At 35.7% G+C, this 15,279-nt stretch overlaps 1 protein-coding gene across 1 annotated transcript; it reads left to right on the top strand.

Annotated features, from left to right (window-relative positions):
* Positions 1 to 2,978: 2,978 nt before the first annotated feature.
* LOC133823788 (uncharacterized) lies at positions 2,979 to 12,177 on the top strand. The gene is made up of 6 exons (XM_062256640.1): positions 2,979 to 3,235; positions 3,949 to 4,089; positions 4,191 to 4,247; positions 8,607 to 8,890; positions 10,825 to 11,883; positions 11,987 to 12,177. The coding sequence occupies exons 1-6, from the start codon at positions 2,979 to 2,981 to the stop codon at positions 12,175 to 12,177; spliced, it is 1,989 nt and encodes a 662-aa protein (XP_062112624.1).
* Positions 12,178 to 15,279: the final 3,102 nt, after the last annotated feature.

Here is a 15,279-nt window from a genome sequence, read left to right as displayed (position 1 = left end):
AGTTCGACCGCCAAGGTGTTGCACTTGAATTTTGTGGGCTCGGTCTTGGCTTTGAACTTGTACTACCCCTCTTGAGCTGCCTCTCAACTTTGATTGCCATATGCACCAAATCTTCCAATTCCACATAATGGTGTAGCTCAATTGGATTAGCAATCTCTCGGTTCAACCCATTCAAAAACCTTGCCATTGTTGCCTCCCGATCCTCTTCCACATTGGCTCTAATCATAGTCATCTCCATCTCCTTGTAATACTCATCAACACTCTTGGAACCTTAACGAAGACCCTGCAACTTAAGGTATAGATCTCGATAATAATGAGATGGTACAAACCGTCGCCTCATCACCCTCTTCATAGCCTCCCAAGTGTCAATGGCACGATCTCCATTTCGCCTCCTATTGATGCACAACTGATCCCACCAAACAATAGCATAATCAGTAAATTCAATGACAGCTAGTTTTACCTTCTTCATGTCAGAGTAGTTGTGACAATCGAAAACCAACTCCATCTTCTTCTCCCACTCAAGGTATGCCTCAGGATCACTCTTGCCTTGAAAGGCGGGGATTCTCATCTTGATATTTCCCAAATTATTGTCTACCCAGTTCCTAGCTTCTCTATCTCGGCCATACCTCCTATGGTTACCCTCTGACATCCTATCATATTCTTCCTCTAAATCGCCCCCATCAAACTCTCTTTCACCCTCAACATCCCGTTGTTGCACCCTGTTCCTCCGTGCCCTCCATTGCGTTCCCTCTTCTTCCCTATCCAACCTCTCATGTATCTGCTCACACTCCGCCCTCATCATCCTTCGCATCTCCCCAATTAATGCTTGCATTTGTAGATTCGGAACCTCAGGTGGCGGAATATCATTGCTTGCATTTTTCTCTGGATTTTGTGCCATGATGGAAATCTGTAAAATAAGGTTAGAATAATATGGAGAAAAGACCTCACCACACTCCCTCACGTGTTTTCACTCAAAATTGTCACTCAAGTCCACTCGTGTTTCACTCAACTTTGATGGCTTTTACCCTCAAATAAGCTCACACCTCTGCCTTTTTCCACTCGTATTCTTCTTTAAGCCCTTTGAAAAATAATCGAACGGTAATATGGAGGTTCAAGTAGCAAATCCTACCAAACAAACCAAACGAACACCGATGAAAAATTGGCGAAAACTGATGATTTTTGGAACACTTGTGTGGGGTTTTGGCAAAAAGGCCTTTAGACCATAAGGAACAAGAATAGAACAAAAAATTTTAAGAGAGGTTTCCAGACTCTTCTTTATTTTTTTTTTTTTTTTAGGTTCGGATCCCTTTGAATTTTTCTTCTTCTTTCTTTTCTGTCTTTTCTGTCTTTTCTGTCCTCTTGATCCTCAAACGCAGGTACAAGACACAAGAAAAAAAATCAGACTTGGATTCGAAAACAAAACAACTCGGATTTCACAAAAGAGCAAGAGAATTTCAATGCAAATTCAGATTTTCACAATGAAAAACAAGAGAAACTCACTGTCAATTCAGATTTCACAATAAAACAATAGAAACTCGATGCCAAATCAGATTTCACAATAAGAACAATAGAGACTCAAGGCCAAATTCGGATTGTACAGTAAGAACAATAGAGACTCAAGGCCAAATTCGGATTGTACAATAAGAACAATAGAGACTCAAGGCCAAATTCGGATTGTACAATAAGAACAAGAGAAAAACTCAATGCCAATTCGGATTGCACAATAAGAACAAGAGAAACTCAATCCCAATTCAGATTTCACAATAAGAACAAAAGAAAAACTCAATGCCAATTCGGATTGCAAATTTAATGGAACTTTCATCAAACAAATGGGGTGCAAAGAATTAACCAAAACTCATTTACATACCTCAAGAAAAGCAGGCTTCATCAATCACTTGAAAAGGAGGATCGGCTCTGTAGTTGGGGAAGAACTTCAATCGTTCCACAATACCAACACAGAGGTCTATTAATCGTTCAATCGGCTCTGTCGTTGCCGTTATGGTCGGGGGTGAGTTTAGACGCCGGAGACAGGGGAAGGTTGAAGATGGGGATTGGGGAAGCTCGGCAGAGAGAAAGGAATATCAAACATAAACTTTGAAAATAGAGGGAAGGTGAGGGAAACGTGGGAAGAATTGGAGAGTACTGAACTTATATAAAAGGGTATTGTGGGGAAACTGATTAAAAAATTGGGTACAAGTATAAAAAAAGTTAAAACATGGGTAAAAATATATAACACACTATAAAAATGGGTACCCAATCTAATTTCTACTAGAAAATATACCCTAACCCAATAATAAAAGTAACGAAGCCCATTTAAATTATATATATTATATGGGCATTTGGTAATTGTAATTGGTTTTGGTAGAAAAAACATAGCTTCTTCATCAAGTTTGTCATCTCATTTCAGCAATCAAAATTTCTTTTGAGTCGTACTTTCATATTTAGTCGCTCAATTTTTTTTAACAAGGAACTCAGGAAGTTTTATCTATCTAAAGGATAAAGCTCTCATCTTTGGTCATTGTAACTGCAACAATTCAAACAATTCCTTTATTTTTCATCATCAAGTAAGTTACTCATCATTTACAACTTTTATTCATCAACCTTTAATACAAAAATTACTCATCAATCATCATTTTCCTTCTCATGTGTATTATGAAATTTCATAAACAATCTTAATGTTATTGGAATGAATGTGAAAGGATCAATTGTTCTTATAATTGTTTTTTTTAAAAAAAAAAAATAACCAAATATAATCTGAGCTAGGTTTGAAAGACCAAATAAATTATACAAGAAAATTATCACTTTATTTTGGGAGTTGCTATTGGAATTTGTAATACCCTTATGAATAATATATAGTTAATGCATTTGAAATTATAGATATTTTGGTATTGAAAATTTTTATTTACCTTTCGTACTCATAGTGTGTATAGATAAAAACCCTCACAATATAATTTTAGGTTCAACTTCAAATACTCTTCATGGTGGGGGAACAAAAAATTGATGCATTTTTCAAACGAAAAGTTATTCAAGATCAACAATTTGGAGAAAAGGATCAAACATCTATTCCAAATTTTGAAGATTCAGTTCCCACACATCCAAGAAATGTTCAAAGAATTGAAAGGGAAATGATTGATATTGCCTCTTTGGAGCATGATCCTGGAAAACGTCCCCCGATTTGGGAATACCCAATTAATCAACAAGATGAAATTCATCGAGCTTATATTAAGGCCGGACTGTAATAACACATATTTTATTTATTTATTGTGTTTTATGTAAACATTGTTCTGTGATTTTTTTTTTTATTAAGTGTGAGTAATAATTAAAATAATATTTGGTGAATATTATTTTAATTAAAGAAGTGTGAGTTGATCGCTTTAGACCATAGTGTGGGGACTTAGATGTGAAATAAATCTAAGATGGACATCTTGTTCAAAGAGTTTAAGTATATGATTTTATGTGTTTGGAATCCACATAAAATCTTAGAATTATTTAGACTATGATTTTGTGACTTATTCACTAAGAGTCTATGAATAATGCAAGAGGAATTTTATGGGATTAAAATTATGATTTTATGTTGAAAGGACTCACATAAAATCATAGACATAAGTTTATACCAAAGTTGCATTATTTAGTGCTTAGACCATAGTTGATTTTAATTATTTTAAGCCATGGTTTAATGCACTATTTTGGATAAAGTGCATGTAACATTTTAGCACATATATTGTTGTGCTTCTCACGTGTGTGTCTCGGCCAACCCGTTGAGTGGAGGGAAACCAATTTTTAAAAAATGGTCTTGGCAGTTTGGAGGTTACAAGGGAGGGAACCGGTGCCATTTTTTTCCTTCATTTGCTTCAGTCAATATTGGAATTATTAGAGAAAACAAAGTCAGTTTGAGATATTAAGAAGAAGAACACTTATAGTGTTGTGGTTGATGTACGTTCACTTCAGATCCAAGAAGGAGGAATCGAAGGTGAGTTTTCTTTGGTTTTTCCTTTGGGTTACAGTCCTTAGACACATCCTTAGAACCCTTGTGCTGATTGTAGAAGGAAGCAAAGGAAGAGGAGAGAATTTGATCCAAGTTTCGGAAATGTCAGTCGGAATCCGAACTAGTGTAAGTGCCATCTTTGGCTTCGGTTTTCTCTTAATTCCTTGCGTGAAACTCATGATGAACGGTTTGTATGTGTTCATAGTGTTGAGGACTATAGGAAAGGGCAGAAGAAATCACCAGGAACCGGCCACAGAAAGAGGTACAAGCCTGTAGTTTTCCTTCGAAGTTTTTACTTTGTTTTAATCAGTGTTTTAGGACTAGAGGACATCCTTTAAGTATTGGGAAGGGTCTAATATGGTAGATATTAAGTTTTTGGGTGGCAAGGTGGTGGTTGAAGCCATGGCTGATGGTTTGGTGGCACCATCGGCGTTAATGGTGGTGGCAGGCGAATAGGGTGTTAGGGCCACGGGTTGGGTATTTTTCCACACCCCTAAGAGTTCTAGAGGTGTATTAGGAGTTGCCTTGGGGTTGGGTTCCAACAATAACGAATTTGGGAGTCACGGCCGAAGCTTGGAAGCCATGTTTGACCATTTGTTTCATCAACCACCGCCGGTGGTGGTGGTGGTGGTGGTGGGAGGTGAGGATCATGGTGGTGTCGGGACGATGCAGTGAACGTTGTGGCAGGCACCTATGGCTCGAAACTGGTCATGAAGAGTGTTTTCCATTCTTGGCCGTGCACAAGGAAGCCATTGATGAAGGCTTGTGCACGTGAGCATGCATGCATGCTTTGTTGTTTTTTTTGGTAATTAATGGTTACCAATTTTTAACCAAAGGGGACAAAAAGTGGTATTTGGTCCCAAAACTTTGGAATTTTGTGGTGAAGCTCGGGATTAGGAACCCCAATTTCTACAAACTGATATTTGAGGATTGAGGTTTAGAAAATTTATCTAAGTAATATCTAAGATTAATAAGTTACGAACTAGACTCGGGAATTATTATTTAAGCTTCATGAAAAGTTCTAGGTTCGGAAATTAGTTTCAAAGTTTAAATTTGATGACTTAGAACTTATGAAATATTTTCAAGGACTTAGAAAATATTTTAGGAAGTACAATATTACCAATTTTAAGTCTCAGGATCAAGAAGTGGGCTCGGGGCTCATACTTTGGACTCGGGCATCGGAAAGTGGAATTTTAAGAAGTAATTGGAGTGTTGACTTGAAATCTCGGACATGGTCTAAGATAAAATTATTATTGGAAATAATAATTTTCTAAGTTGAGTTTGGGATTCTGAGAGGGGTATTATGGTCATTTTACCTCAAGGGCTCGGGTTTGGGCCAGGGTTGGGAATTTCAGTTTTGTTTTTTTAAATTCCCTTATATATTTTAGAATCTTAGTAAGCATAAACTGAGACACATTGTCCCAATATGATTATGGGGTCTAAACGCGATCGGAAATACTCACAAAGACATAATTCACGAAAGCTAAGGACAAGAGGTAAGGAAGTATACACCAAGAGTAACTTAGCTTGTTGTGATTCTAGTGAATTGTTTGCATGTTTGTAGACTGCTGGTTAAATTCTAGATGCTATATATGTGTGTGATTATATGGCTGGATGCGCATGATAGTACCCATCTATCGGGTTTGAATGTGCTTAGTGCAGTAAAGTTATCATGAATGCATGTGTAATGTTTGTGACTGTCAAGGGAAACCTTGTGAGGGTGGACCCCATGCAGCCGTGTAGTGGGGTTCGCCGTCCAGTCAGTAAAGTCATCGAGTTTTAGCGGAGTTTACCCCTTTGGCACGGGAGGTGAGTATTCTCTGGGCCGCGGAGGCCACCCGGGGATCATGACCCCACAGATAGCTCGATGGCTCAGTACAAGGCCTTGTGAGGGCAGATTCCCCATGCAGCAGTATAGTGGGGTTATCCGCCAAGTCAGTAAAGTCATCGTGTTTTAGCGAAGTATACCCCTTTGGTATGGGAGGTGAGTATTCTCTGGGCCGTGGAGGCCACACCGGGATTAAAACCCCACAGATAACACAATGGCTCAGTTATATGTTTTCAGTATGTTACGCAACACTTTGACTTATGTGATTATGCTAGACGTCTTGCTCAGTTTGCAGTTTCTAGATATGCAATTCTGTTATGCAAAGTTTGTTTTGGATAGTAGAATCATAAGTTGTAGCTAGCTTCCTTACTGAGCGTTATAGCTCATCAGTTACTCTGTGTGTGTAGGTAAAGGCAAAGCTTAAGGAGCAGTGCAATAAGCTGGAGGGGATTCTGTCTGAAGTATGCATACTGTGAAACAACCGACCTGCAGGGTTGTCAGGGTTCTCTTAAGTTTTCCCCTAAGTCTAGTAACAGTTTTATCAATTTCATGTTTACTAGTTCTACTTAAAGAAGGCCCTATGGCCACAGACTATTTCTTAAGTTACATTTAAACTACATTTTGTTTTTAAAACTATGGGATCCCATCCAAATACTATTTTATTTCAAAGTACTCCAATGTAAAATTTTCTAAAGTTTACTCTAAAGTTTATTTAGTTTTTAACGTCCGATTTTTACCAAAGTTGACCGTAAGGGTCCAGTTGACCCCGGATAGTCATAGTCGTGTTCGGTGGGTCTAGTTAAGAAAATCTGGGTCGTTACATTTGGTATCAGAGCCTACGTTACTTAGGCTCCTATAGACTCTCACAGTATGCATATGAAGATCAGAAAGGCCCCAGCTACTGCACTGTAAGTATATTTTTAAGTTCTGGAATTACTTTTGAGTTTAACAATAATTGTGGGTTTCATAATGACTAGATAATGGTGATAATGAAGAGAACAGTTATGTTCGGCCGAGGACGAGGGGCTAAGGAAACCCGAGATTATTGGATCCAAAGGACTAGGGAAATGAAATTGAGCCTGAGGGTAGCTATGATGAATTCGATAGGCTAATTAGGCATATCATGGCAGTGAACTATGTCATTCAAGAGATTAAGTGGGTAGGGGGCTTACTTAAGTGTCTATAGTGTTTTGAGGTTCTAATGGGCACATTCTCATGGCAGAGTGTTAGGGATGCTCTTAACCAGGCCTGGAGCGAGGTAGCTCACTTAGAAGGTTAAGCCCCAAATCAATATTCGGCTATGGGGAAGAGATTCCCTAGGATCTACTTTGAGAACATAGCCAAGAAAGTTAGGTTCAACCCTTTAGGGATCAAGAAAATAAACTATAGTAAAAAGAGGTGGGTACAAGGAACCCTAAGCTACTCAGGGAAATAATTAGGGAGTTGTCTCCAAAACTTAGGGAAGAATACGAGGATTCATTCCCAGTCCATATGGTAGTCTATGACACCAACAGTAGTCAGGCCAGGACAAGAATTGGGATTTAGAAGTTATTTCCTTTCCGGTTAATGAGTGAACGGGGGGGTTCTGTCCTTGTTCTAGGATATGTTTGCATGATTTTTATGATGTTAGGCTGTTGTATTTCATTTATTTTCAGTTGACTACTTATGTATCGAAATCATGTATTAAGTTTGAAGTAATATTAATGACAAGTTGTTCTGCTATTTTCTCTTTATTATACATTGTTATGAAGTATTTTAGGTTAGAAACTCGGTTTATATTATTGTTATTGTTCTTTGCGAGTATTGAATAGAATGAGTTAGGCCTTTTCTGAATGGATAAAAGATTTATCGTTTGTAGTTTAGACTTTTTAGCTTAAGGGATTTTGAACGAATCGCAATGCCTCCATGAAGAGCTGTACGACGAGGAGTGAATAGGGCTCAGGCACCAGAAAACCTAAACCCAGGAAATGCTAACATGGATGAGATTGCTTGTCTTCGTAAAGAACTTAATTGGGCACCTGGGTTGGAAGGCCACCAGCCCAGGAAGTTGTGGAAGTGAGGCCACAACAACTTTCTCAACCAAATCCGGTATATGAACATTTCCGAAAGCTGCACCCTCCACCTTTCAAAGGAGGCGTGGATCCTATGGAAGTTGAAAAAAATGGATGATATCTATTGAATCCATTTTTGAACTAATGTAATTGGAAAACCGAGCTAAAGTATCTCGTGCTACATATATGCTGAAGAAGGACGCCCGCATCTGGTGGGAGAACATGAAGCTTATGCAGGATGTTAGAGCTATGACCTGGGCGAAGTTCGTACAAGCTTTCAACGAATAGTTTTACAATGATTTGAAGAATTGGAAGAAAGTCAACGATGGAAATAATTGTGCTCTCTTGCGACACGTGGGTAAAAGTCCTAACTCGGTTCATAAAAATAATGTAAAAGCATGCAATGATTTGATGAATGCTTCTACACATATTAGAGGTTTTATTGAAAAACAAACTTCTGAGCAAGTTGAGAATAATCGATTAAGGCTTCAAGTTGTAATTGATGTTGTCAAATGGCTTGCCTTTCAAGCTTGCGCCTTTAGAGGACGTGGCGAAAGTAAAGAATCACTTAACCATGAAAATTTTCTTGAACTTATGAATTTATTGGCATCTTACAATAAAAATGTACTTTTTTTCTTCCATATTACATATATCATTCTAAAAGTTTTGTATTATTATTTTTATTTCTTATCTCTTTATATTCTTTCATAAAATAATTTGTTTACTCAAAACTAATGTGTAGGTTGCAAGTGTTGTGTTTAGAAAATGCTCATTCAAATGCGTCATATACATCGCCCGATATTAAAAAGGAGATTCTTTATGCATTCTCTAACAAGGTTAAGAAAGAGATTCGCCAAGAAATTGGAGACTCAAAATTTTGCATCATAGTAGACAAAGCACGTGATGAGTCCAAAAGAGAACAAATGGCTCTTGTTTTGAGATTTGTAGATAAAGAAGGGTTCATTCGTGAACGATTTTTTGGTGTTGTTCATGTACGTGACACTATGGCATTGACTTTGAAAGAAGGTATATTTTTGTAATGACCCAACTACTCTAGACCTTGGACCATTAACAAAAACTATACATAGACACTAATCTTTAACAAAACTTACAAGTGAAAAGATCATAACTTTATTAAAACTTTGAAAAAGACAAAGGTCAAACATACATAAAATTAAGGTTAGGATATGGGATCCCATTGTTTTAAAACCAAAACATGACATAATGATAATTTAAAAAAAGAGATTACATAATAAAATGCGGAAAAATACATATAAAAACCATAAGAACAAAAACTACATCCTCGAATCGAAACTCTCGGCTCTTTGAATCCATTCCGCCTCAATACACATTCCCCAAGCTTCCAAGAACCTTACCCGCCACTAAAACTATTTTCCTGCACATATAAACAAAAAGGAGTGAGCCTAATGCCCAGCAAGGAAAATCTAAATTTCATAAGAAACATAAAACATATCATAACACTTATGTCACATACATACTATAATGGCCATTATTACTTGGGGTCCCATAAACTAAACAAGTCATATGCCCATTAGATTAGTGGGGTCTTGCTAGCTAAGAAAGTCATATGCCCATAATCTATTTGGGGCTTGTTAGTCATATAGGTCATATGCCTAAGTCTACAATCATACTTAACATAACATATTACATAACATAAAATCATAAGATAACATATAAAAACACATAAATCCTATCCTATTTTCCTTACCAAAATAACCGGGATATGACAACTGATTTGGGACCTTGGAACACTCCTAAAAACCATTTGTAATATGGTGAGTATATTGAAGAAAAGGGATGAAAGTGAAGAAGGAACTATGCTATCAAAATATACTTACCAAAAACCTTGTGCTTAAGAACTTGGATTTCCTAACCAAGAATAAGAATAAGGTTAGAATGAGTAGAAGACTATGAGAACTTTAAAGAACATAGTACAGAAATGGACTAGAGTTTGGGATACCTTGAGTACTTCTATGATCAATCTAAACCTTGAACCGAAATGTGAATAAACCTTACTTCCCCAAGTGTTTGATAAGCTTATAATGATCAAGCTTATAATTCCCAACCCAAGTGTTTACACTCTCACACTTACCTAGCAACTTGCAGCCTCTGAACTTAGAGTAATAGATGAATAAATGGTTGGGTACTAGGTCCTATTTATAGAGTTTAGGAATGAAAAGATCTTCATTTAACTTGAATAAAAATAATGGTTTTTTAAGTGAAAATAATTTGAATTATCGTTCAGCAGAGGCTGAAGACTTGTTCAAAAAGATGCTGGACTTATCAAGAGGTTGAAGGTTTGAATGGAGAATGTTTTTGAAAACTTTCAAAATATGTTGAGAGAGGCGATATTCACCCCCTGTAGGCGATATATCGCCTGGGCCAGTATGCCCGAGGCAATCGTGCAACGTTTCATGTTTTTCATATCTTCGTGCTGCGATATATCGCCCCCTATAGCTGCGATATATCGGCATACGCTGAATATTTAAACACGAAATTATACATTTTTAGCTTAATTTAAATTGAGTAAACAGCCTTGACTAAGCCTTCTAATGTTTTCAAAGCTGCTGACTGACCCTAGGGTATTCAAATTTTAACCTTAATAGATTTAATCCTCAAAATACTTAATCATTAATAAACCTATACATAACATGTGCTATTATCTTATTGGTTCTTATCTAAACCTTATAGTATAATAAATATTATTCTCAATATCAGTCATATTAATCAAACCTTAGGTTAAAATTAATATACCTAAACTATAGGTTAAACTTAGAAAATCTACAAGTACTACTATGAGTGTCCAAATAAATCCCGGCCTGAACCAAAAATCCACAGTCATAAAGATAATACTATTATTACTATTATACTACTATCTAACTTAGCTAAGTAAAGTTCTTGGACTCTACAATTTTTTGCTCTTTCTCAACATAATTTAGCTATTTCTAACATACGTGGACAGGGGTATGATGGAGCTAGTAACATGAGAGGTGAATGGAATGGCTTGCAAGCTTTAATTTGTAATGAATGTCCATATGCATATTACATCCATTGTTTAGTTCATCGCCTCCAACTTGCTTTAGTTGCGGCTTCTCGAGAAGTAACTCCAGTTCATCATTTTTTCTCTAACTTGGTTTTCATTATCAATATTGCTACGACATCTTGCAAGCGTAATGATGAACTCAAGGAGGCTCAAGTTGTTGAACTTGCTACTAAGATTGCTAATGATGAAATTGAATCAGGAAGAGGGCTCAATCAAATCGGCACCTTAAAACGAGCTAGAGATACTCGCTGGGGTTCTCATTTGGATTCTATTTCTAGCTTGCTCAAAATGTTTAATTCAACTTATGTGGTTTTGAGTAAAATTACAAATGAAAGAGTTTCATATTCTCAACGTGGAGATGCAGACTTTGCTTGCAATCAATTATTATCTTTTGAGTTTGTTTTCATATTGCATCTTATGAAAGAAATTTTGCAAATTACTCATATGCTTTGTGTAGAATTACAACGCCAATCAAAAGATATTTTGAATGCTATGCATCTTATTTCAAGCACAAAAAGGCTAATTAAGAACTTTCGAGATTCAGGATGGGATGCTTTCTTTATAAAGGTTAAATCATTTTGTGAGCAACATCAAGTTGATATTCCAGATATGAATGCTCAACATGTTGCAAGGCGTGGAAGATCTCGAAATCAACAAGATAAGATTAATGTTATGCATTATTATCGAGTTGATATCTTTATTACTACACTTGATTATCAGTTGCAAGAATTAAACTATAGATTCAATGAACATTCAGTAGAGTTGCTTGTTCTTAGCACTGCTTTTGATCGTAGAGATGGATTTAAATTGTTCAAGATTAATGATATTTGCAAACTTGCAAAGAAGTTCTATCCTGATGATTTCTCAGAGCAGGAGTTGGTGGTACATCTAAGAATTGAGCTTCAACATTTTGAACTTGACATTCCAAATCATCTTGAATTGCAAAATTTATCTAGTATTCATGAATTATGCCAAGGCTTGGTGAAAAAGAAAAAAAACTGTATATCCTCTTATTGACAGGTTACTTAGGCTTGTTCTTACTCTTCCTGTATCAACAGGAACTACAGAGCGAGCATTTTCAATCATGAAAATTATCAAGACAAAGCTCAGAAACAAGATGGAAGACAATTTTCTGAGTGATTTCTTAACAGTTTGTATTGAAAAAGAAATTGCTGTAAAATTTAGTAGTGACTCCATTATAGATGATTTTGTATCTATGAAGAATCGTCGAGTACAACTTACTTTTTAATAAAAGAAATTGATGTTTTCAGGTATATATGAATTAAGACCATTATAATGTTATTCGAAAGCTTATAATTTTTTGTTTTCCTTTACTTTCACATTATGTACATGATATACTTGGATCTTCAAGATGAATTATTATAAATAATAATTATATTACAATATGATTATATAGTACAATTTTTATTATATAAACAAAATTGGACCCATCTCGATAATTCCTGGCTTCGTCATTGATTTCTAACGTATATTAAGAAATTAAACAAAAATACTTAATCATATTGATGGGCTAAGTAAATTTATATATATTTATTGCTAAAAAAATTATATATATCCACTACCTAAATTGGGATAATTATATTTGGGATTACATATATATTATAATAATACCATGATTTCTAATTACACTATTGCACTAAATTTATACCAGATTTTGATAAATATTATGGCATTACAGTTTTTTTATCATTAATTTGAATAATTATGGTAACTTAATCGAATGTGGGAATTTTTTCCTATAATTTATTTTATTTTAATATTTATTTTTGAAAAAAAGGAACGGAAATTAAATAAAAAGATATATACCCTCACTTTTTCGGTACATACATCAGAGTTTATAATCTTCTCTCTCATTTTAAAGAGTGCTTTAGAACAATTTTAGAGTGTCGCATCATCTCCTTGAACTTCTCCTTTATATTATATAGATTTAAATTAATGAATCAATTTAATTCAAATTATATATGAATTAGATAGATATTTTTACTTTACTTAATTAAAATATATGAAAAAAATGATAAAATAGAAAAAATATTTTGGAGTAATTTTAGAGTGTCACATCATCTCCTTAAAGCTCTTCTTTATATATATATATATAAAATAAAATAATATAAAAAATGAGAAAAGAGAAAAAAATACTGGAGTGAGTTTAAATAATAAAAATAAGTAAGTGTAACTGTATATATAAATATTTTGAATTTAAATATCTTTCATTTTATTTAATAAATTAATTTAATTCAAATTATATATGAATTAGATAGATATGTTTAATTATTTTTAATTAAAAATTGTGAAAAAATGAGAAAATAGAAAAAATATTTTGGAGTAATTTAAGAGTGTCACATCATCTCCTTGAAGCTCTCTGTTATATATATACTAGAAAACATAGCCGCGCTTCGCGCAATTTTTTATAATGATTAAAAAATATGTATTTTTAAATATTTTTTGGGAGATTTTGTGTAAGGGATTTATTTTTACCATACCCGTACAACATACTCCTTATATGAATACTGTTGACTGCTTTTTTCGCAATCAACCTTAAGAAGAAGGATTAAAGAAATGAGAAAATAGAACACAAACATTTTTATGTGGTTCAGGTTATAAAAGAACACTAGTCCATAAGTCTCTGGTATTAAGAGGATTGGAAGCTTTTGAGGGCAAACTTCAATGGAGTATTCTCAGGTAGCGTTTAGATTGCTCTGAGTACAAGATGTTTTCTCTCTAAAAAATTGAACCCTTTACGATGAGACTCCCAACCCTATTTATAGAGGTTCGGGTCATTAATACTAATCATAAATAATTAATACACATTCTTCCCATTATTGGGGGATTAACACCAATTCAATGCATTGGGCTACATAGAATAGAGACCACGACCCAAGCGAGAACTGCGGGGCCCGCTGAAAAAAGCACCTAAATAGGGAACATGCCCCAGGTACTATCAGGGCGTGATGTAAGTACCTCAATGTCAGACGACGTAGTGGGTGTGCGAATTTTTGAGTCGTACAATCGACAACACTATGGATGGATCGCCCATAAATGTTGTCAGATGATCCTCTGTCTCTGAAAACCCACATTTTCTGACACATTGTGCCTTATCTTAGGTCCGAGAACCAGAACCTCAGGCCTGGGAGAGGACTGGGGGAGGAGAGCCTTCGCCTTAATTTCTCGAGCTGGAGAACCTTTAGCTCCAAGGACGAACCTCGGGAAGTAATCTACAAAGGCACCCATTGTAACGCCCTGGATAACCAAGATCGTTACATTGTGTGTTTGAAATAGTGCGAGACTTGCTAATCAGGTCATTTAAATAGAAATGTGAATCTAACGACACAAACAGATTAGGTTTAAAAGATTTTGGTTATGAATGAACAATTTTCATTAAAATAAATGTTTGGTACATGGGATCCCAAGTCAGGGTTTAAATAACTTAATTACAGATTTTCCAAATCTTATAAATAATCAAGCCACTCTAATGGCAAAATACATGTTTTAGGTTTTCGTCCCTGTACAAATGCCCGACCGTGGCGATCGAGCAGCTGACAATGTACACCTCGCCCCCAGAGCTCTCCAACCCATGGTCAACTCATCTTACCCTTGCCTTTACCTGCACCATGTAGCACCCGTGAGCCAAGGCCCATCAAGAAAACTATAACATCATAGCATAATCAATATCGATAGTCAAATAGATCATAGAGCATAACCAAATGATTCACAAGACATTAATCAATTATCCATCATGATACGAACCACACCAACGATTGTGATGAAACCCGATACCAAATATGGCAGCCACCAAGAACACACGAAATGGGAATGAAGAACCGCGACCCAATGCTTTGCCAAGCACGAACCTTGGTATGACGAAGACGCCACAAACGGGGATGGGAATCCGTTTGATAAGTCAGGTTGAACGCCACAAGGAACCCCTTGATAAGTTCTAATAGTTTCTTCAAGAACTCAAGAAGAAAACCTCTCAATTTTCATTTCATCAAAATCTACCATTCCCAAACGTTTACAAAGGCCTAATATAGGCGAAAATTACATCAAGACAGCCCTTTGTCTTCCTAAAGAAAATCGAAAAATAAAGACAAGCCCTTTGTCTTCCTAATGAAAACCGAAAATTAAAGACAAGCCTTTTGTCTTCCTAATGAAAACCGAAAATTAAAGACAAAAGGACTCTTGGACTCACACAAGTCAAGTGTTTGACGTTTCACAAAATAAACAAAGACTAAATAAAAAAATACAAGATGACAAAATACAATAAGACTCATCAAGCTCCTAAACTGAGTCTTTTGGCTCGCGCCCTCGTCACCAGACCAACTAGAACTAGACT

This window comes from Humulus lupulus, chromosome 1 (assembly GCF_963169125.1).
Source record: "Humulus lupulus chromosome 1, drHumLupu1.1, whole genome shotgun sequence".
Taxonomy (NCBI): Eukaryota; Viridiplantae; Streptophyta; class Magnoliopsida; order Rosales; family Cannabaceae; genus Humulus; species Humulus lupulus.
The sequence above is the reverse complement of the archived record's forward strand: the minus strand, read 5'-3'. Positions and strand labels throughout refer to the sequence as shown.